This window comes from Lolium perenne, chromosome 5 (genome assembly GCF_019359855.2).
Source record: "Lolium perenne isolate Kyuss_39 chromosome 5, Kyuss_2.0, whole genome shotgun sequence".
NCBI lineage: Eukaryota > Viridiplantae > Streptophyta > Magnoliopsida > Poales > Poaceae > Lolium > Lolium perenne.
This window is the reverse complement of record NC_067248.2, coordinates 13,909,626-13,931,140: the sequence shown is the minus strand read 5'-3', so window position 1 is coordinate 13,931,140 and position 21,515 is coordinate 13,909,626. Positions and strand designations below refer to the sequence as shown.

The window sequence follows — 21,515 nt, the reverse complement described above, 5'->3', positions numbered from 1 at the left end:
GGGGCGCTGTAGTTCGCGCGGCATGATGGAGCTCGACTCCTCCAGGTCGTGGGAGATGGAGCGGCGCACCGGTGGATCCCGCGACCTCGACGCCTCGAGGTCGCGGTAGTACTGTGGCTCGCGCCGCGCGAAGGCGTGTGGAGGCTTCAGCCCCTGGTGCAGCCACCGGTAGGAGCCACGGATGCGGCGTCGGAGGCACGCCGCTGCTGCTCAAGCTCCGCGGCGGTCAGCTTGCGCGCGCTGCCGCCCACCCTCCCTCCCCCATGCCATCCCCGACCTCCGCCGGACACCATGCCGTCTGGATTGCTCGCCGGCGCACGCTGATTTGTCGTCGGAGCACGCAGATTGCTCGTCGGCAGGAGCGGAGCGGGCGGAGAGACGGATGGGGTTCGACTCCCATCCGTAGCCGCTGACCGCCATATATAGCGGCCCGCTCCGAGTTTGGGCTGCGGCCTCCAAATTTTATCCGGGCCAGACCACCAATGCGGTGTCTGGCCTTGCCAAAAAATCGTGCGAAAACCCCATATTGGCCCAACTCTGCATATGCGGGCCAATATGGGGATCTGCTAGAGATGGTCTTAGCCCAATTTTCCTGCCGGCCCCCAAATTTCTATTGGGGGCACTATTGGGCTCCCCGGTGGAGATGCTCTAAGGCCTCCACTTTTACAAAAAGCACCATCGAAGAAAACGAGGAAAATCAATCAAGGACAAGAGCACATGTGCCACAAATTGGCAGCGAACTCCACGCGCTTACGCCGAGCTCCAAGAGCAGCATGCTCGAAGGTTCTCCTCTAACGATGAAATCCAGTTGTTGGCTACTTCCAGGATTCCGGGGACAAACCACTTGGCCTCCTAGAAGCGTCGAGCTCCAGCGGTGGATCGACAAGGCCTCCGCCATGGAGGTTGAAGAAGGGCCACCTTTTCGGCTGAAGATCACAACGACAACAACGGTCGCCATGTGTTGCGCTCGAACAAATCCATCAGCTCCAGAACTCCGCTCTGCAGATCCGCCAAGAACAACACTACATGGGATCTCCTCTTCTTTTCCACCACCAAGGTGGCTTGAAAGAGGAAAAACCAAGGGTGCGCCGCCCAAATCTCAAGAGCACCAGAAGAGCTTTATTGAGAGGGACGTAGAATCCCTGCCGCCACCCGCCTCTGGATCCCTGCATCGGAGCTCCATGAGCAGCTGCATCGCCACCACAAGCCACCGGGAGCATCTCGCACTCCACATCAGCCAGATCCCCATGGGAATCACGCCATTCTCCACATGGGTAAAACCTAGACCTAGACTCGATCTAACACCCTATCCCTACAACGAGTGATGTACAGAGGAGGTCGGCTCTCTCTCCCGCGTCATCTCCTGCTGGTAGAGCGCCACCGGAGAGGATGGGGAGAGGGGCCAGGGAGAAGACGGAGTCGCTCAGTAAAGGGAGGAAGAGAGAGAAAGAGAAGGGGGAAATGAGCCTCCCCGTCTACCTATTACTCATATCGGTCCATCACAAATTGCCGACTCTCATAAACATTTCCTTGTAAAAAATATTCTCCGTGTTCCAAATGTTCTAAAATTCTATTATATATGCACAATCTTCTTCTTGACAAGCATTGTCAAGGTAAAAAGTAAAAACCCAAATCAGCTCTCGGTGCCTCTACATGTGTCGTTACCTTTTGGATGGGATGGGGGTCAGTCGTTGTGTTGTGGCTCAGTTGATCTGAGCGGTGCTTGGTTGCGTGGTTGGTATTTACTTTATTTCTCGATGAGTTAAAATGTCTTGGAAGAGCTTTAAGATAAGCAAGTATCGGGGCAAACTAACGTGTCATCATCCCAAGAAAAAGAAAGGCGGCATGGCATGCGCACGCAATCTAGGTTTTATCTTTTTGAGACAAACGCAATCTAGTTTGAGTTACTATGTGAAACCGTTCCCTTTGAGTAAGAAAGCACTCATGCATGTTTGTCCGTAGAAATTTAGTACGAGTAAATACAAGTAAGGAAGGCATGAAAAGCTGCTCACCTTCCATCTTTCTGGTGTTCCACAGCTGACTTGCCCTTGTGATCATCTACGTTGGAGGTAACCGCACCATTCTTTCTCCGGGGTAGCTGTTGCTGAATCTCTTCTAGGATCTGCCGCAGAATTTTTCCGGCCGCATTGACCCGAGCGCGCACATGGAACTCATTGCGCACTTGATTGTTATTGTAAACTTTGTGGACCAGATGAGTGTTACCTAGCGTGCCGTAGCCCACGATGGAGATCACCTTCAGCTTCTTCTTCTCCGATTCGCTCCGCTTACGGAGAAGAAGTTGAAGCAACTCCTTGACCGCGTCCTCCATGCTGATGTGGGAAGCAACCTGTGAGGGAGTCGGTGCTGCTTTTCGGTTGATTTGTGCATCTTTAATTGTATCCGCGTAACGCTTGAAGCGCTCGCCTGCAGCTGCTGATCTCTCGTTGAGTTCACGAATCTTCCAGTCTATCTGGATGCTGCTGGGTATCATCATCCTCATGGCGAAGCGCCAAGCACGGCCGGGGATGCTGCTTGGAAATTTGCGGTCTCGAGGCTTGAACTTGCTCAGGAAGCAGTCTATGAAATCTTCGATCTCATATGCCAAGCCTTCCATATCTTTAAGATATACCTCCAACAGCTTACAAGTAGCAGCTCTCGATCTGCAATGATCTTCACAGAAAGCTTGGATGTAGTTGAGCTGCAATCGCATGGAGATAACATCTTGCTGCCGATCTTTAGTCACCGCATTATACAGCATAGGTATCCCGAGGTTGAGAAATGAGCCCACCGTGGCCGCAATTATAGCAGCCATCTCTCTTTGATTTTCCTTGTGGATCGATAATGGAAATTGGGGAAATTGTGTTTCTATGGCCGGAAATCGAAGTGGAACTAGATCAATCGAGTGTGGCTGGAAATTAGGTGTTGGTGACTTGGTGTGGACGCAACTGCTTCAGTTTCTGGCCTCACAAAAGCAAAGCTCGGCACCAATAATGGAGCTTTGCGACGACTTGGGGTAGACTATAATTTACACATATCATGGAGCTTGCGACGACTTGGGCTAGACTGTAATTTGCACCAATAATGGAGCTTGCGACGACTTGGTCTAGACTGTAATTTGCACCAATAATGGAGCTTGCGACGACTTGGTCTAGACTGTAATTTGCATCAATAATGTAGCTTGCGACGACTTGGGCTGGACTGTCATTTGCACCAACAATGGAGGTTCCGAAGACTTGGGCTACGCAGTTTAGGTGCATCTCATCCAAATAAAAAAATTGAAGTCCATAGGGGACCAAAGTTTACAAAGGGGCATCATAATTATTTGAAGTCCGAGTGCTAATGTGTAATTGTGTAACTTTAGAGAAACAAAGTCCACAAGCTGCGCCGCAACTATTTTCCGTGCTTATTCCCCAGAGAGACATCGTCGTTGCTTCCAAGGAAAAATATATGCTCACAAGTTGATGGTCTTCGGAGTTAGTTTCCCACCAGAGAAGCATCGCGGTTGCTACCAGTCCGTTGATGTTCTTCGGAAATAAAATGATGTCCTGGTATCGTCTTCCTCGATCCATCCATACTCACGCTTTTTCTTGTGATTTATTCCTCGTTTGCCAGTAGCTAGATCTTCCTTTTTCTTCTCGAAAACGCATTAAAAAATGTGAAATCAAAGGAGATGAGTTCATGGAGGCATACTAGGCATCCACAATCAACCAAGCTGCTCTACGGAAAACTAGAGGTACAAATTACTGATCTTATCTTTGTTACTTCCAGGTGGAAATGGTTGTTGGGGCATGTCAAGGCTTGGTTTCAGATGTTCATGGGGGTTTCGGATGCTGACACACTTCACGTGCACATGGATTATTCTCCTATTACTGCTTCGCTCGGCCCCATATATCGCCTCATAGGCCAACTTCAATCGTTGGAGGTATCCAAACACAATCTGCCGGTGGAGCTTAGTGCGAATCAAATCGTGCTTCTCATGAATCATCTCACGGAATTTTGCAACCCAATGAAAAGTCTGTCAGAGATGGAAGACACAAGTTTCATGGACAAGTGGTGGATGAAGGAGGTTAGGGAACTTTGTTATGACACCCAGGACTACTTGGAAGTGGTTATAATGCAATACGGTGCTGGTGCCGCGAGAACATGGATTCCTGTTCCATTTCGAAGAATTGCATATTGGATCCACAGTAAGCTCAGGTGGCGCCCCCAGCTCTCACACTTCCTTGCTCGTGCTAAGGTTTTGAAAGGAAGATGCCCATCTTTCCTCAGCAAAGAAAAATCTGACGACACTTCCCTCAGAAAAGAATTGAAGGACCTGAAGAAAAAAAACTTAGGCGACATTGAGACCCTCACAGCCCAACTCGTCGAGATGCTGGCTTTTGACGACAAGCACACACAACTCAAGGTGGTACCTATCAATGGATTTGAAGGTTCTGGGAAGACATTACTCGCAAGAACCTTGTATGCAAAGTATAAAAAGAGTTTTCAGTGTAGGGCTTTTGTACGGGTTTCTCGAAATCCAGATATCAGGAGCATTCTCACCAACATCCTCTCCCAAATTAAGGCGACACCAGCATCACCAACACCTGAAGTGCAAGACCTCATTGTGAGAATCAGTTCACATCTAAAACACAAAAGGTACTTCTCCATCAGAGTCCTCATATGATATTTAGTCACTTTAAAATTGTTATTACCAAAGAGACGACACCACTATCCTGTAGACCTGCCACCCACACGTATGCCCCGTAGGGCTGTAATAGTAGTGACTATCGGTACTTGTACTCCTTCCTGCTAAAATATAGTGCATATAAGTTATTTAAAAAGTCAACCGATGTAAAGTTCAACTAAATATATAGATAAAAATTTCAACATATAAATTACCAAATCAGTACCATTAGATTAGTCATGATGTATATTTTCATATTGTATGCATTTGATGTTGTCAATATAGATAATTTTCTTATTAACTTCGGTCAAAATTTACATCATTTAACTTTTAAAAAATCTTGTATGCACTATATTGTGGCAAGGAGAGAATAGTATATACTCCATCCCAAAATATGTTGCGTATAAGTTTTAATCAAAGTTAATCTTTGTAAAGTTCGATTGACAATATATAAAAAATTATTATTATCTATGATATGAAATGTATAAAATATGAAAATATATTTCCATGTGATTTTAATAGCATTGATTCTATACTTTAAAGTTGGAATATCTTGTTATATAATTGGTCAAAGTTTACAAAGTTTAACTTTTACGTAAAATTGTGCACAATATATTACGGGACGGAGGAAGTATGCCATGTACACTACGGGGTGCAAAGGTCTAGGCGTATAGATACCTCGAGGCGAAAATCATCATTTGACACAACCAATACAGTTTCCAACCAAGACAAAAGTGAGATGCTCATTGCATTCTTATCCATGTGGTAACAAATCTCATGATAGATGACTAAAAGCTAAATGTAAGTAGCTAATAAAAGTTCAGTCGTAGTTCGTTGAATATTATACTCGGCTTTAATATCCACCACTCCATGAATAAGTAGCTTCCTCAAAAGTGGAGAAGCTATTTTAAATAGCACTATTATGCTCGTACAAGCCTCTAAGCAAGCAAAAAAAAAACATCAAAAAACATCATGGACACACAAAACAAAACTATAGTATGCATGCAAGCCACAGGAACATCATAAAAAAATATATGAACCACATAAGCATGCATACACACCTTGCAAACACTAGTAGGAAATAGCATGTTGGTGTCATTGTAAAATCGCCATCGGTGTCGTAGATTCAGCACGCCACAAATATGGCACCCCTGATAATTGGTACTAGCGGCGTGTCAACACACCACCAGCATTTTAGATACTGGTGGACACGCCACCAGTATCTGAAAAATACTGGTGACACGCCATCAGTATCTGAAAATACAAGTGGCATGCCTCCATTAGAACACATTGGTAAGCTGAAAAACAGGCAAAAGTAATGGCCGCCACGGCAGCGAAAATAGCTGACATGTGGGACCATTTGCCATTTGTATACCAGAACTAACGACATCAAAACTATATAGTTGGTTCTCACATAGATTGAAACTAGGCCTATTTGATTCCACATCGATAAAAATTAACTAGCTAGTTTAGGTCACCACATCAAAACAAACAAATTTTGCATCTAAGAAAAACAAAGAGTATCATTCCACCAGCACTGGCAAGATGATGTCTATGACAAAGATCAGAGGCTGCCGGCGCCGACGCGCGGTTTCCTTAGGAGTGATGAGCATAGCTTGTCCTAGTTGTAAATTTTGCTCAGACTGGATGAAGTTTTTCCACCCCTCATCGCTGAAGGAGAGGCGGTCATCCGTTTCCATCGTGTACGCAATATTTTTTTCTCGCCATCCCAAAACCATAGTCCAACGAAGCCTTCCTTAGTGATACCAATGGATGAAGCCACCTTCATAGGTAATTTCTGGGATGCAAAATAGGAAGAAAGAAATATAGCTTAATGTCAGACGGTTTCACAGAAGTTATGGACACACACAAAAAGGAAGGTAACCTAAAAGAATTTACCATTTTGTGCATTTTAAAACTAGTCTTATTAAGGTATTGTATGAGTTGTTCTCTCTCACGGTTATTAAGGTTGCATCTTTTGGAAATAAGGATATGTTCGAAGGGGTTGTTCCTCGCTTTTCATGCCTTCCTCGCTTTTCGTGCCTTCCTCGCTTTCCCTGCCTTCATCGTCTTCCTCGCTGACAGTGTTGAAAATCAGAACACCTATCTTGTTAATTATGTATGAAAAATTAGAATTTTTTTCCCCTGAATTCTAAAAATAATCCTCTATCAGCTTGATCTTGAAGCGTGAGCCCGTTGAATAACATTGGCCGTGGTCATTCATGCAAACTTTGAACAATAGTGCCATGTCATGAGTAAAAAAATTTATTATGTCGACTGAGGCCGTACGGTGGTAGCCTAGGACGTCAGTGCGCGGGGACAGCGAAGATGAACGTGTGCAGCTATTCTACAGCCCGAGGGGGCGAAATAGCTGCAAGGAGCGAGTCGGTGCAGTGACTGGAGGCCACCAGCGTGTACACACGCATGTAAAGGCGCGTTCGAAGCCAGTAGCACAGACCAAAGCAGCGGCGCTGCGGTCTGAACGGGAGACGCGAAGGCAACACATAGCTTGATCGGTGGTAGCTGCGCGTGCTTGGTGATTGTACAACTGCATGCTCTAGCCAATACAACCAAAAGATCGATATGATGGAAGAAACTAGACAATACATTTATACTTCAACACTCACCCTCACGTGTGGCTCCCTCAAGCCTAATCATGAACCGAAAGTGGGTTGCAATTTTTTGTTTTGTATTTCGCCAACCGGGTCTTGAACTTTAGACCTCTGGGCTCTGATACCATAAATAACTGCATGCTCTAGCCAATGCCACCAAAAGACCGATCTAGTGCAAGAAACTAGGCAATACATTTATACTTCAAAAGTGACGAGGCGAATACGCTCTAGGTGAACGACAGCCTGCCGAGGCAGCCGTGGTAGCTGGCCGAGGGGTCGCGGCAGTCGGCATGGTGGCTGTGACACTCGGGGAGGGGGCGTTGTAGCCTACAGCAGGCTAGGTCAACGCCATGGTCGGAGTAGAGGCGCGTGAAGAAGATGAGCGGTTGTCCACTCAATCCGATCTATGCCCAGTCAACCAAAAAATAAAAAATGCAGGTCGAGCAAACGGGCAATGAGAAAAAAGGATCTATAGATCACAAAAAACTCGAGGGTGGCTGATCAACCGATCGGCGGATGAACCCTACTATGGGTTGCACGGCCCCGATGAAGATCACGGAGTTTGACCTTCCCGAGAGGCCGATGTTGTAATAGCCTATTGGGTGAGTTTTATATAGTAGTACATGAGTGGGAGGCTAAGAAGCTCTCCTAGATATAAGGTAGGAGATGGACTACAAATTCTATACATATTCCATGCAATCTAAACAAATAAATATATCTCTAACTAGCACTCTTCTAAGCACCTAACATTGTATATGTCCTAATCACACCATCTACAACGCGGTGCCGTTTTTGCTGTCCAGAACACCCAAACTGCTTGTAAATCAATCCAACTGCTATCTTTGGCGCATGTTGGTGTTGGTGATGGGATTCTAGCATAGAAAATAAAAAATTACTACGAGATGCGATCGAATTCAAGATCCAATCTACAAAAGAGCCAAGATCCAAGATCCAATCTATAAAGATGCGAGCAATGAGAAAGAGATTGAGATATACATACCCTTGTAGATCGGTAAGCGGAAGTGCTAATAATGCGGTCGATGTAGATTTCCTCCTCGCGATCCAATCCGATCAACGCTGCAATGAACAACGCCTCTAAGTTATGCACACGTGCGGCACAAAACCGTATCCTCCTTCTTGATCCATCTAGTATGGTGGAGAGGTAGATGGGATCTACAAGCACCGGTGGTGGCGGTGTCTATGGTGGAGAGCTCCGCTGATAGGGCTTTGCCTATGCACAAGCGGAGAGGCAGAATAGAGGCAGCAGGGGGAGGCCGGTTAGGGTTCAAGTACCCCTACCCCCTCTACTTATATAGATCCAGGGGTGCGGCCAAGGTGCCCGCCCAACTCATCTAGGGACGGCTGCCAGGGGGACTTACCCCTTAAGTTTCCTCCGGCACACCACTTTTGGGGTTTCCCTGGGACTGGCCGCATGGGCCATGTGGGGCTGATTTCCTAGGCCGATGTAGACCTTGGCACTCCCACTTGGTCCATGTGGCCCCCTCGGGAGGTGTGGGCCCCAATGTTGGGGTCTCCTGAACCTTCTAGAACTTCTCTGATACGATACCAGAAAAATCCCGAACTTTTCCAAAACCCTAAAATTGCTTTCCCATATATGAATCTTATTCTCCGGACCATTCCAAATCTCCTCGTGATGTCCTGGATCCCATTCGAGAATCCTAAAAATCTTCGGGCTCACCATAATCAAGATGTTGAGCGTAAGTGTGCGACCCTACGGGTTCGGGAATATATGGTTATGATGGAGACCACTTCTCCAATTAATAATCAACATCAGGACCTAGATGTCCATGATGATTCCCACTGAATCGACGGAGATCTTTATGGGTTGAACCACGATGTCAAGGATTCAAACAATCCCATATTTTATTCCCTTTGTCTCGCGATATTTTACTTGCCCGAGATTCAATCGTCGGTATCACCATACCTAGTTCAATCTCGTTTCTAGCATGTACTCTTAACTCGACCGTAATACAACATTCTCTTGTGGCTAACTCATTAGTCACGTGCTTGCACGCGATATAGAATGCATGTTACCTAAGCGAACCCTGAGTATATCTATCTATCTATCACGCGTATGGACAAATCTCACTCTTGATACATACTACCCAATAAGTACTTTCTGAGACACCCAAGAACACATTTATGCATGATTACCCAATTACGAAGTGACGGTTTATGCCCTCAAAGTATTATTCCTCTACTAGGGAGTAGCATAACCTCATGGTGTAAGGATTGATATATTTGAAATTGCAAAGCTATATCAATTTAAACATTGATTCGATCAAATTGCTTCGCTTAGTTAGGAATTGTCCATCATGTCATTCTCTTATTGACAAGACCCCGTTGTTAATTGACAACACATGTCTATGGTTATGAAACCTTAAGTATCATTAACCAACGGATAGTCTTGTAGAATCTTACTAGGGATCCTGGTGTTGTTTACTAAGCACACATGTATTAATGTTTCTACCTAATACAATTCTAGCATGGAGAATAAATAGTTATCATGAATAATGAAATATGATAATAACAATATTAATATTGCCTCTAGGGAATATTTCCAACAGTTGGCGCCATTTCACTACCTGATAGATCATACTTGCTTAATTAAAACAAAATAGGATGACGAGACTGTGTGCCAATCTAAGAGCATCTCTAGTCGGGGTCTCCAAAGCGAACCCCAATGACCTTTGGGCGCTCCTGATAGATAACCGCGCTTAGCCGCGCGTCCTGCTACATAGGGCTGCTTGTGGGTGCGCCAGACGTAACCAGGGGGCGGCGTGGCGAGTGGCAGGCCACGCGCGTCATTTACAAAGGGTTGGTTTAAACCCGTCACCTAGCTCCGGTCAAGCCACGTAAAATGCCGCGCAGGTTTTGCAGCCGTGGCGTAGGTTTCGTAGCCGCGGCGCAGGTTCCCCATGAGCGCGGGGAGAAGTCTCGTCATGCATGGCTGTGTTTCCATCCGCGATGGCGTTAATACGAGTGACCGCTCCCTCGCCCACCTCCACCGCATAAGGGCATCTCCAACGGTCCGACGCAAACAGACGCTCCACGACCGTTTGCGACGGTGCGGTCGAAATATGCGTCTGCAGCCAGGCCCAGCGGCGCGACGCATAGTGACCGGCCTTTCCGCGGAGACGCAAACGCGGCCCAAATATGCGTCGCGTTTGCGTTTGCGCGGTCGCGCCGAGTGACTGGCGTTCCTCACGTATGGCCTGCACGCCAGTGGCTCAGACGCCGCTCACATTCCCGCCATAGACCACTCGCAGCCCCAAAAAAATCAAAGTTGAGCAGCGCCAACACTCCAGCCCCCGCGATGGATGTCCTCCTCGGTGCAGCTGCCATGGAATCCAAGCAAACCGTCGCAGCCACCGCCCCAGACACCGTCGTAGGCACCGCCACAGCCCCGATGGAGACCGCATGTCCATCGGGCTCAAAGCGTGCCGCCACCGGAGGCCGCGTAACAAAGGCGAAGGCGCCAAAGAAGGTGCTGACGACGGAGGAGAAAGGCCTCGAGGCCGCGAAGTGACGGGGCAGGCGCAGGAATCTGAAGGAGAGGAAAGATGCCACTGCGGTCGCACAGCAGGCGATGGCGGCTGCCCAAATGGCCTAGGAGATGCAGGCGAAAGCCAACGCCCTGGTAGATCTGCATCCTGGCCTCGCGGAGGCCATGCTCTATGTCAAGCAAGAGAGGATCGTCGGCATCGCCCCCCCCCCCCCCCCCCCCGCGGCCTCGTCAGTGAGCTCGGTAAGTTCCCAGATGCGTCCTGGAATGCCCGCCGCCTGTGCGCAGATCCACGCGGCGTCCCGGTTTGCCTCTGGCCCCGCGCCGGTCCAGTTCAATGAGGCCCCAGTTCCCTAACCTCAACCGGACGCCGAGAAGCGGTGACTCGTGCCTAGCCACGACACAAAAGACGCGAGCGGTACCAGCAGAGAACATGCCGGTGCCCCGCAACCTGTTTGAGAAAATGCCACCATCTGCACCAACGATGGACGGCGTGGTACGTTCGCTCTCATTGTCTCGGTCTGGAGTGTCTCATTCGTCTTACGTCCGGTGATTCGTAGGCCTATTGGGCGGAACGCGAAGAGACGGATATTGCGGCCATGATCTATGGCGGCGGCTTTGTCTTCGAAGGCGGCGTCGGGACAGGGACCCAGGAGCCCTGCCCCGAGACGCATGATCAGTGGGTACACACACTGGATGGGGCAGACATCGATGGCGAATGGCTGTTCTACACCCAGCCGACTTTGCAACCAACATCCGTCTGCGTCAATGCCGATGAGGAGCCATTGGGGCCTGATCTAACCCTTCCTGATGATGCCAAGAAGAAGGGGGAGAGCCACAGGACCAGCGGCTTCACCGACGATGAGGACAAATGTTTGTGTGATGCGTGGCTCGCAACCAGCCATGACTCCATAAATGGTGCCCAGCAATAGGGCAAGGTGTATTGGTGAAAGGTCGTCCAAGAGTACGATGAGAGAAAGCACCACAAGCCCTACGAGATGCGCAACGATCGCATGGAAGAGTCCATCAGAAAAAATATGGAGCTATATCAAACAGGAGACCTCCAAGTTTTGCGCCGCCGTCGACCATGTTGCAGCCCACTCCGAGAGCGGCACGGGCGTGGTGGCAGTGGTAAGTGGAAGGGCATCGTCATTCCATCTATGTACTTGGCATTAGCATACCATAAACCTAAATTTTAGCAATTTTAGGTACCCAGGGCCTTGGAGAGGTTCAAGGCAACACATAAGAAGGGCTTTCATATGGTTCATTGTTGGGATAAGCTGAAGCAGGCGCCAAAGTGGAGGGTTGGCTATGCGGCCTACCAAGAAGTAGTCAAGAATGGCAGAGCCACGGTGGTCGTCGACGGCGAAGACGATGAACCTGGGCAGAATGCCCTTCCACCTCGTCCCCGGGGCCATAAGACTAGCAAGGCCGATCTAGCCCGGGAGGCATCAGCCCTTGCGTTGAGCCAAGCCTTGCAGAAGATCATAGCTGATGGTGAACTCGCCCAGGAGAGAAGGGACGAGAAGAGGCGCCTGGGAGGCCTCTACTGCCATCTACCTCGACCTCACCAAAGAGGCCATTAAGGTCCAAAGGATCGACGTCGAGGCCAAAAGGGCAGACGCCGAGGCCAAAAGGTTGGACGCCGAGGCCAGAAGGATTGACGCCGAGCCCAAGATTCGGGTAGAGGACGCAAGGATCATGCTGGCCGACTTGGCCTCCATGGACGACGACACCAGGGTTGGTTCCTGAAGAAGCGCGCCGAAATCCGCCCACGTGACGCCTGATCGGCCGCGCCAATGTCAAGCACCATGGCCTCCTTGTGGACTGCAGTTATTGATCATGGCCATGTTGTGCCCCTTTTGGACTATTTTTCGTGTCGTAGTATGTGCACTATATGTTGGACTTATTTGTGACCAATTTGAACCACCATGGGCGCTGTTTGAATGTCATATTTTGGTACAATTTACTCTTTTTTTGCTTATTTTGGGGATTTCAAAACAAATTTGGCCCGGGCAGACAAAATGCGTCGGCCCGCTGGGGATACCCCCGGCGCAAACGAACACCTGACCATTTTCGTGTCCGCATGCCGACGCAAACGGACGCACGCGGCCACTTTGGGTGTTCGAAATACGTCGGCCCGTTGGAGATGCCCTAAATACCAGCGTTCGTGCACCGTCCCTCTCACACATCCTTGCTGCTCCACCAAATGGAGATCAGTAGCCTCGACGCCATGTCAAACCACCACCCCACCCACACCGCCGCGAACGGCTTCGGACGCAGCAGCATCACAGTCACTGAGGTCTGGTTCCTGTACTAGGCACGCTACCTGGTTCTTCCTAGCATGGGGCTCCCAAGTAGCAGCGGCTGGAAGATGGTGAGCAATGGCGTCGGCATCCCGCTGATGCTAAGGGTGGGGAGGCACCGGTGGTATCAGGTGATCCACGACGAGCGCCGCTGGCTGACACCGGAGGAGCGGGCTGACCCGACGTGGGCAGCCAGGAACATCGACAAGTAGTGGAGCCACATCTTAGAGGCGGGGCGATAGGGAGGATCTGGCGCGGCTCGATGGGCTCGTTGGGCCACCGACACTGAAGAATGCGCAGGGGCGCCACCTATTTTGGGGTGTGCCCGGAAACATGCTAGAGGCCGTTCTGAAGGGAATCCGGCGCGGCGATCCATGGGTGGAGATAGCAGCATCGCCACCACCATCACCAATGCCCCAGTGGCAACCCAGGGGACGGTGTCCCACTCCTCCTCGTCCCGATCGTTGTATTTAGGGCTGACACTCTCCACGTCATCGATCACCCGTACCTCCCCCTATCCCACGCCGTCGATCAAACAAGAGGTGAAGGAAGAGTTCGCGATGACCCCGCCGACACGCCGGCCAACAACGTGGCGTTGATGGAGTCGGTGAATGACCACAAGGCTTGGGAGGCGAACGTCGAGGATGTCATCGCAGCGTCCATCCGAGAATCTGGTAAGCCTATAGTCGACCTCACGGGCAACAACGACGACAGCTCTGGATCTAGCAGCGCTGTGAAGGAGGAGCCCACCGACGAGCCCTCCGATCCGTGTTGGCAGTTGCCGTGGTCGCCACTAGAATTTAATTTCAGTTTAGATGGATTTTATTAAAAATCTTTTAAAATATAAAAAAATTGAATGTAATTTAAATTTTTTGTTTGAATTTAATTTTTTCGTAATTTTGTCTGGGGACCACGACTCACCACGCGGTAGCATCCCCAAACGATCGATTCAACGCTTCTATCAGATGTTATTTGGGGGACGCAACTGAAGATGCTCTAGAATTGTTAGGGCATCTCCAACGAGCGGACGCAAACGGATGCAAAGCGACCGTTTGCGTCCACACGGTTGAAAAATGGGCCTGCACCCCAGCCCAGCGGCCCGACGTAAAATGTCCGGCATGTCCGCGAGGACGCAAAAGGGGCCCAAATATGCATCGCGAATGCGTCTCCGCCGACACGGCGCTGACGCGTTTCGTGACCTTCTAATCCAAGCCAGCCCCGCACGCTAGGGATAGATAAATAGAACAGCGTTCGCTCGCGTCCCCCGTCCCTTGGGTGACGCCGCCACCCCACCGCCGCCGCGCCACACCGCCGTTGTCGACATGGTCTCTCCATGCCACGCTTCCTCCTCGGTCCAGACTTGGATCTAGGTAGTGAAGAGGTCTTGCCTGCGTCGCTCCCGTCCGTGTAGGCCGCACATCTGCAGGGAGCGCCTGCCGGCCTCGACGCCCAGGACATGTTCGATAAATTTCCGGTATGATCCCGATGCACTTTTCAGATGGCATTTCCGACCATTCTGTGGCAGTATGACTTGGTATTGATGCACTGTTGGTGCCTCGTAGATGGACATCCGGAAGTCGCTCGAGAGGTTGCGCAAGGAATGCATCGATAGCTCTTCCGACGAAGATGCCGAGCAGACGTCGCAGCTCATGGTTGCTGCGGCATCCCTCCTCCACGAACACCATGACAAGCAAATGCCGGTGTAACGGGGCTCGACGAAGGGCCGCCAGGGCAACGTGTCGTGCAACCAAGTCAGCGGGCATGCCCGGATCTACAAAGAGTACTTCCACCTCACCGATCCAGTGTACAATGAGCACATGTTTCGGCGCCGGTACCGGATGTCAAGAGACCTGTTCATGGTCATTCTACGGGGCGTCAGAGACTACGACCCCTACTTCCAATGCAGGCCCGATACATCTGGTAAGTTAGGCTTCACCTCTTACCAGAAATGCTCCGGAACTATTTGCATGCTTTCTTATGGAATGCCCGGTGATATCTTCGATGAGTACCTGCGAATGAGGTGTCAGAGACTATGACCCCTACTTCCAATGCAGGCCTGATACATCTGGTAAGTTAGGCTTCACCTCTTACCAGAAATGCTCCGGAACTATTTGCATGCTTTCTTATGGAACGCCCGGTGATATCTTCGATGAGTACCTGCGAATGAGGTGTCAGAGACTATGACCCCTACTTCCAATGCAAGCCCGATACCATTGGTAAGCTAGGCTTCGCCTCTTACCAGAAATGCTCCGCAGCTATTCGCATGCTTTCGTATGGAATGCCTGGTGATATCTTCGATGAGTACCTACGAATGAGTGAGAGCACATGCCTTGAATCCATGTACCGGTTTTGTCGAGCCATGAATGGGGTGTTCGGCGAACTGTATTTGAGAGCCCCAACTGTTGAGGACACTAGACGGTTGTTGTCGATCAATGAAGCTAGAGGGTTCCCGGGCGTAATCGGTTGCATCGATTTCATGCAATGGCAATGGAAGAACTGTCCATTTGGATGGCAGGGTCAGTATAACGGTCATGCCGAGGGATGCACTGTTATTCTTGAGGCAGTGGCATCGCAAGATTTGTGGATTTGACACTCTTTTCTTTGGCATGGCCGGTTCCCACAATGATATCAATGTGCTCAACTGCTCTCCAGTGTTTAACCGGCTTATGGAAGGCACTGCTCCAAAGGTGAGCTATGAGATCAATGGCAATGCATATGACAAGCCATATTATCTTGCTGATGGCATATATCCTGACTGGGCCACACTAGTGAAGACAATCCATAATCCCCAAACAGACAAAGAAAAGAGATTTGCCAAGTTGCAAGAGGCTTACCGGAAATATGTGGAGCGTGCATTTGGTGTGCTCCAAACTTGACGAGCTATTGTTCATCACCCAGATAGAACATGGTCTTTTTAGACCATGCATCAGGCGATGACCTGTTGTGTGATCATGCCCAACATGATCGCCGAGACAGAGCGCCCTAATGGCCGCAATGAAAATGGATGTGACTTTCCGGGTGAGTTGGTTGAGCCAAACCCTGGGGCAGATACCTGGGAGGAGTTCCTAAATATGAACATTGACCTCCAGAAGGATTTGACAGTGGACATTGGCTTGGGCATAAACAGATGGATGAGTAGCCAATCTCATCCACTTTTATTTGTTAATTGTGGGCTATGCTCTATGTATTTTAATGCTTGATGCATGTAGACTTTCGTGTTTATTTGGTTGTAATAATAAAGTATTTTAGAATCTCTATTTTCGCTGTTTTCTATGGCTAATTTGTTTCATATATTGCACATTTTCGATGCAAATAACACTAAACCAGCTGAGCCGGACGAAATGCGTCGGGCACTGGGAGACCCCAAGGCGCAAACGAACGCGAGTGGCCCGATGACCATTTCCGCATCCGCGGCTTAACGTAAACGAACGTGCGTGATTATTTTTAGCATCCAAAATACATCGGCCCGGTGGAGACGCCCTTAACCAGAACTGTTCTTGGAGGCTGGAGCCGCAGCTTTCCATTATTGCTTGTCCTTCGGGAGTGCTTGTTTTCAACAAATGGCCGCCTAGGACGGCGGCTGCATGCTCGCGGAGGTGACCTTCTCTGCTGAGTCTTGCGTGGCCACCCGCGGCGCCTGGACCCGCATCGACTGGCACCGATCCTCACAAGCTAAGCCAAAAAAGCTACCGGCAGCAGTCAGGGCATGAGGGTCGTGGAGAAGAGAGCGTGCTCAATCAAGAATTTGTTCGCGCGCAAAGAAAAGGAATGCGGGATATTAGATTGATGCACTAACCAATTATTTTAAAAGTCCGAACTAATGAAAAGAATTAGACTATATATTTTAACACTTCCTCTGATGTTTAGGCTGGACAAACGGGAAGACACTAGACGTGGGTAATCGGGGGCCGCAACTATTTGAAGTAGATTAAATAGTGCATTAACCGGGATTTGAACTTGAGACCTCCTGACTCTGATACCATATTAGATTGATGCACAAATAATTATTTCAAAAATCCAAACTAATGAAAAGGGCTAGGCTATATATTTTAACACGGAAAAAGGTGAAAACAATGTCCGATCGCAACTACCCACGACTTGTGACGAAGTCCGTACAACGAGAAAAAAGGCCATCGGGAGGCCTAGCGCGGAGTACTGAGAGATGCATCGATCCAGTACTGAGAGATCATCGATCCGTGATCAAGACGCTGATTGGAACACCACTTCATAAGGTCTTGTTTAGCATTTTAGAATTAGTGGAGATAATCTCTAATAAATCCTAAATCTCCACTCATTTTTAAAAGCATGTTTGATACTATATCAAGTACTGAGCGAGTTTAATCCTCACCTATCCTCATTTTTTCTCAAATTTTAGTGTATTTTCTCAGTACCCAATACTCTATCTTTACCTAGTAAATTGGTGTTTTGTGTGGATTTAAGGAAACTGGGTAAGGGTAGGAGTTTCACCCAATCGCCGTGGGAATTATCCTCACAAAAACTCTTGCATCAAACAAGGCCTAATCGAGGTGAAAACTCTTATCCTGGCCTTTTGGGACGGATGAAAATCTTGTTGAAAGCATCGTTATGTTGTTGATAGCATTGTCTACTTGTTGGTGTGCTGGTCTTCATTGGCTAGTCTCGGCATATAGGATGAAAAACTTTGTCCAGGCCGTCTACGGCCGATTTTCGATAAGTTATCATTATGAAGATGTTGATGGGGAAGAAGTCGATTTAGCTATACGTGTTTGTTTCATATCTTGTAATGTTTTGGTTATTTTTTACCTTTGTTATATACTCTGCTCAATAATTAATACAAAACGGCTGCATGCATCACATTGATGCAGAGCAGGGAGTTTTCAACCTTTTTCTCGGAAAAAGATAGACGATTCTGGCATTGCATACGTTGGATAAAAATCAGCACATTTACATGATTTGGCAAGTTATCTGGTTTATCGTAATCCATATTTGTTTGACCCTTATAATTATTTATAAACATATAGATATTTATTTCTACTAGCTAAGTGCTAGTGAGCTGCTACGGGATCATAAACTTCAAATAAAATTCATGTTCTGTGCAATCACCTAGTGCACTAAGCAGAAGTCTAGATTAGAAGACCACGGTTGCAGGACCGCCATGATGTACGATGTGCAAATGCATCGGTAAGAATTTTGGAAGCCTCGAATCATTATTTATGTCATTATTTTCTAGCGAGGTAAATAATACTGACCGGTACCGTGCCACTCTGTATGTTAATGTCCCCCAAGAAGGTAGAAAATCAAGCTTTTAAGATAAATGGACCTGCAATTAATGAAGAAAATTCTATCAAAAGTGTAGCAAAGTTGACCAGGCGCTAAAAGTCGGTTCCAGAGGGCATAGTGGACACCGGTACGGGCAGTATTCTAGATTAGTAGAGCCAGAGGTTGATGTGCCTCATACTCAAATCAGCACATTTACATGATTTGGCGAGTTATCTGGTTATCGCTATCCATATTCGTTCGACCCTTATAATTATTTATAAACATGGAGATAGTTATTTCTATACTGTTGGTTTTGTATCAACTATAAAATTTCAATTATGAACATATTATATTACAGGTACTTCATAATAATTGATGATATACGGAGAACATCAGTTTGGGATATTATTAGCCGTGCTCTTCCTGATGATCACTGTGGCAGCAGAATAATAATAACCACAGAAAGTGAGCATGTAGCATCGGCATGCTCTGCTTATGATTTAGGGTCTAGTACTTTTAAGATGGATGCTCTTAATGGTTGCACAGATACTATTACTTCGGAAGAGAAGAACGAAGATATAAACCTTAGATACAATAATCTTCCGCTTCATTTGAAGACATGTTTGCTCTATCTTAGTATGTATCCAGAGGGATGGACGATTATGAAGAATGGTGTAATAAAACAATGGGTAGCTGAAGGTTTCATCGCTGCACTAGAAAGGCAAGATACAGAGGAAATTTCTGAGATTCCACAAAATAAAACAGAGAAAATGGCAGAGGTTGCTCAAGATAAAAGAGATGACACTTCAGAGATTCTTCAAGATAAAGGAGAGGAAGTTGCACAGGTCCCTCAAGACCAGAGAGAGAACATATCAGAAATTCTTCAAGATCAAGCAGAGGAAATTGTACAGGTTAATCAAGACCAAAAAGAGGAAATTGCACGTGTTTATTTCGATGAGCTTGTCACTAGAGGAATGATTCAACCTGTAGACATAAATCATAAAGGCGAGTTATTGTCATGTACAGTTCACCATATGGTATTGGATCTTATTTGGAACAAATCCAAGGAGGACAATTTCATTGTTGTTGTGGACAATCTTGAATCAACTCTTGGACACCCTGACATTGTTCGTCGACTGTCTGTCCAGTTTGGATGTGAAAAAGCTGCAAGCATACCTGAAAGCATCATATTGTCCCAAGTTCGGTCACTTGCATTCTATGGATTCCTGGAATGTGTGCCCTCTATTGCGGATTATGCGCTTCTTCGAGTTCTTATTCTGAATATTTGGGCTGATGAAGACATGATTTTTTATCTCACTGGAATTAGTGAGCTGTATCATTTGACATATCTTAAGATCGAATGTAATATCACCGTCAGACTTCCATCTAAGATTCAAAGGTTGAAACAATTAGGTACACTGGAATTACATGCAGAATTAGTTGCTATTCCATCTGATATTGGTCATCTGAAGAAACTAATGCACGTCTGCTGTCCAAGCAACGCTGATGTCAGGGAGCTTGGCAATCTGACAAGTCTGCTGGATCTTCAGCTCAATTGTACGACAATTGAAAATCTGGAAGAGCACATGAAGTTACTGCGCTCAACTCTGGAGAAACTAAGGAGTTTAAGAAGTCTAGCTCTGGTTCCTGCCTCAGGATCATGTAATGTAAATAATCTGCCTGCTAACTCTTCAAGAATGTGCATGTCCTGTGACAGCTTGTGCATCCTGGCCCATGTCCCAGCATATCTTCAGAGGCTCGAGTTGTCGTGTTGCTGTTGCATATTCTCCAGACCCCCCAAGTGGGTTGGGGAACTTCATCAACTATGCATTCTTAAAATTGCAGTTAGGGAACTGTATAGGGAAGATATTGATATCCTGAAAGGATTACCTGCCCTCACTACTCTCTCGTTGCATGTCCAGCCAATGTTTGCAGAAAGAATTGTCTTTGGAAAGGAAGGATTCTCAGTCCTTAAATACTTCAAGTTCACGTGCACTCCTTGGCTGATATTTAAAGCGGGTGCAATGCCTAATCTCCAGAAGCTCAAGCTATGTTTCAATTCCCCGATAGTGGATGAACAAGGGACTACACGGACCATCATCATTGAGCGCTTATTAGGTCTTAAAGAGATCTCTGCAATAATTGGTTCTGCGGGCGTTGATATAGGGTCTGCCTGGCGGAAGGCCATTAGAAACGATCCAAGAAATCCTAAGGTGCAATTGGTCGATTCGATTTATTATGGTGACCAAGGTAGAGGAATGGTGACACGTGACTCAGGGGAAGATGACAACAACGAAGCTGATTTAAGGTATAAATTTACCTTTAAAAAAAGTACCGCCTCCCTTGTCCTTTTATTTGGGCACAATGGCTTGCGAAAGGAAAGTAAGTTTTTTTTTAATATTTTAAATCAATATTCACACACATATGCGTGTTTTTATTAAAGAAAAAAGTTAGGATTGTCTCCTTCCGAATTTGGAAAGGGGTTTATATTTTCCAAATATGATAATAGCGTTTAATAGGACCCAAATTCGCTTACAATAAGTCCGGACAAACTTTACTACTCCCTCCAGCCCCATTTACTTGCCGCAGACCATGAGGTTGATTGGCCCTGCATCAAGTAATTCGAACCAGAGGTAGTACCAAATAGAGTTCTCTTACAGTACAATTTACTAGTCCATAGGACTAATAGTATTTCAGACGGAGAAAAAAAAAACGATTCGCTCGGGTCGTCCCCCGCGGGCGACGACCGGGCGAACCCTAGCCCCTCTCGCCTCCACACCCCCTCCTCCCTCCTCCTCCGCCGCCGCTGGCGAGGGCCGCTGGGCAAAGCCCGCGCGGTGCCGGCGGCGGCGGGACCTCCCTTACCCGCTCGTGTTGCGTCTCTGCGCGGGGCAGTAGCGGACAGCGGCGGTGCTCCTAGGGGCTCTTCGAGCTCGGTCCAGCGGCGGCGGTACGGCGGGTCGACGGCGACTCGTGGCGGAGGGGCGGGCGGACGCGGCGTGCGGCGGAGGGCAGCGGCGGAAGGCAGCGGCGGAGGGGAGATGCTGGTGGCGGCGCCGCTCAGGTTGGGGCCAAGCGGGCCCCGATCTGGGCCGGACGGGCCTCGTCCTGGACCAGGAGGGTCTGGATGTGGCCAACGCCGGCGGAGCCCCTCCCATGCTGCACCA

At 48.0% G+C, this 21,515-nt stretch overlaps 1 protein-coding gene across 1 annotated transcript; it reads left to right on the top strand.

Moving 5' to 3' along the window:
- The first annotated feature begins 3,850 nt into the window (after positions 1-3,850).
- On the top strand, positions 3,851-20,864 carry LOC127303227 (disease resistance protein RGA5-like). Its single transcript, XM_071820678.1, has 4 exons — positions 3,851-4,638; positions 18,707-19,093; positions 19,292-20,656; positions 20,858-20,864. Exons 1-4 carry the CDS (start codon positions 3,851-3,853, stop codon positions 20,862-20,864), a joined length of 2,547 nt encoding a protein of 848 aa, XP_071676779.1.
- The last annotated feature ends 651 nt before the right edge of the window (positions 20,865-21,515 follow it).

What these genes read in the sequence shown, in the direction of transcription:
- LOC127303227 (XM_071820678.1), top strand. Translation starts at nt 3,851, where the DNA reads ATGGATTATTCTCCTATTACTGCTTCGCTCGGCCCCATATATCGCCTC. An exon ending in TCACATCTAAAACACAAAAG is followed by an intron (nt 4,639 to 18,706) that starts GTACTTCTCCAT and finishes ATTATATTACAG; the next exon opens with GTACTTCATAATAATTGATG. An exon ending in GATACAGAGGAAATTTCTGA is followed by an intron (nt 19,094 to 19,291) that starts GATTCCACAAAA and finishes GGAAATTGCACG; the next exon opens with TGTTTATTTCGATGAGCTTG.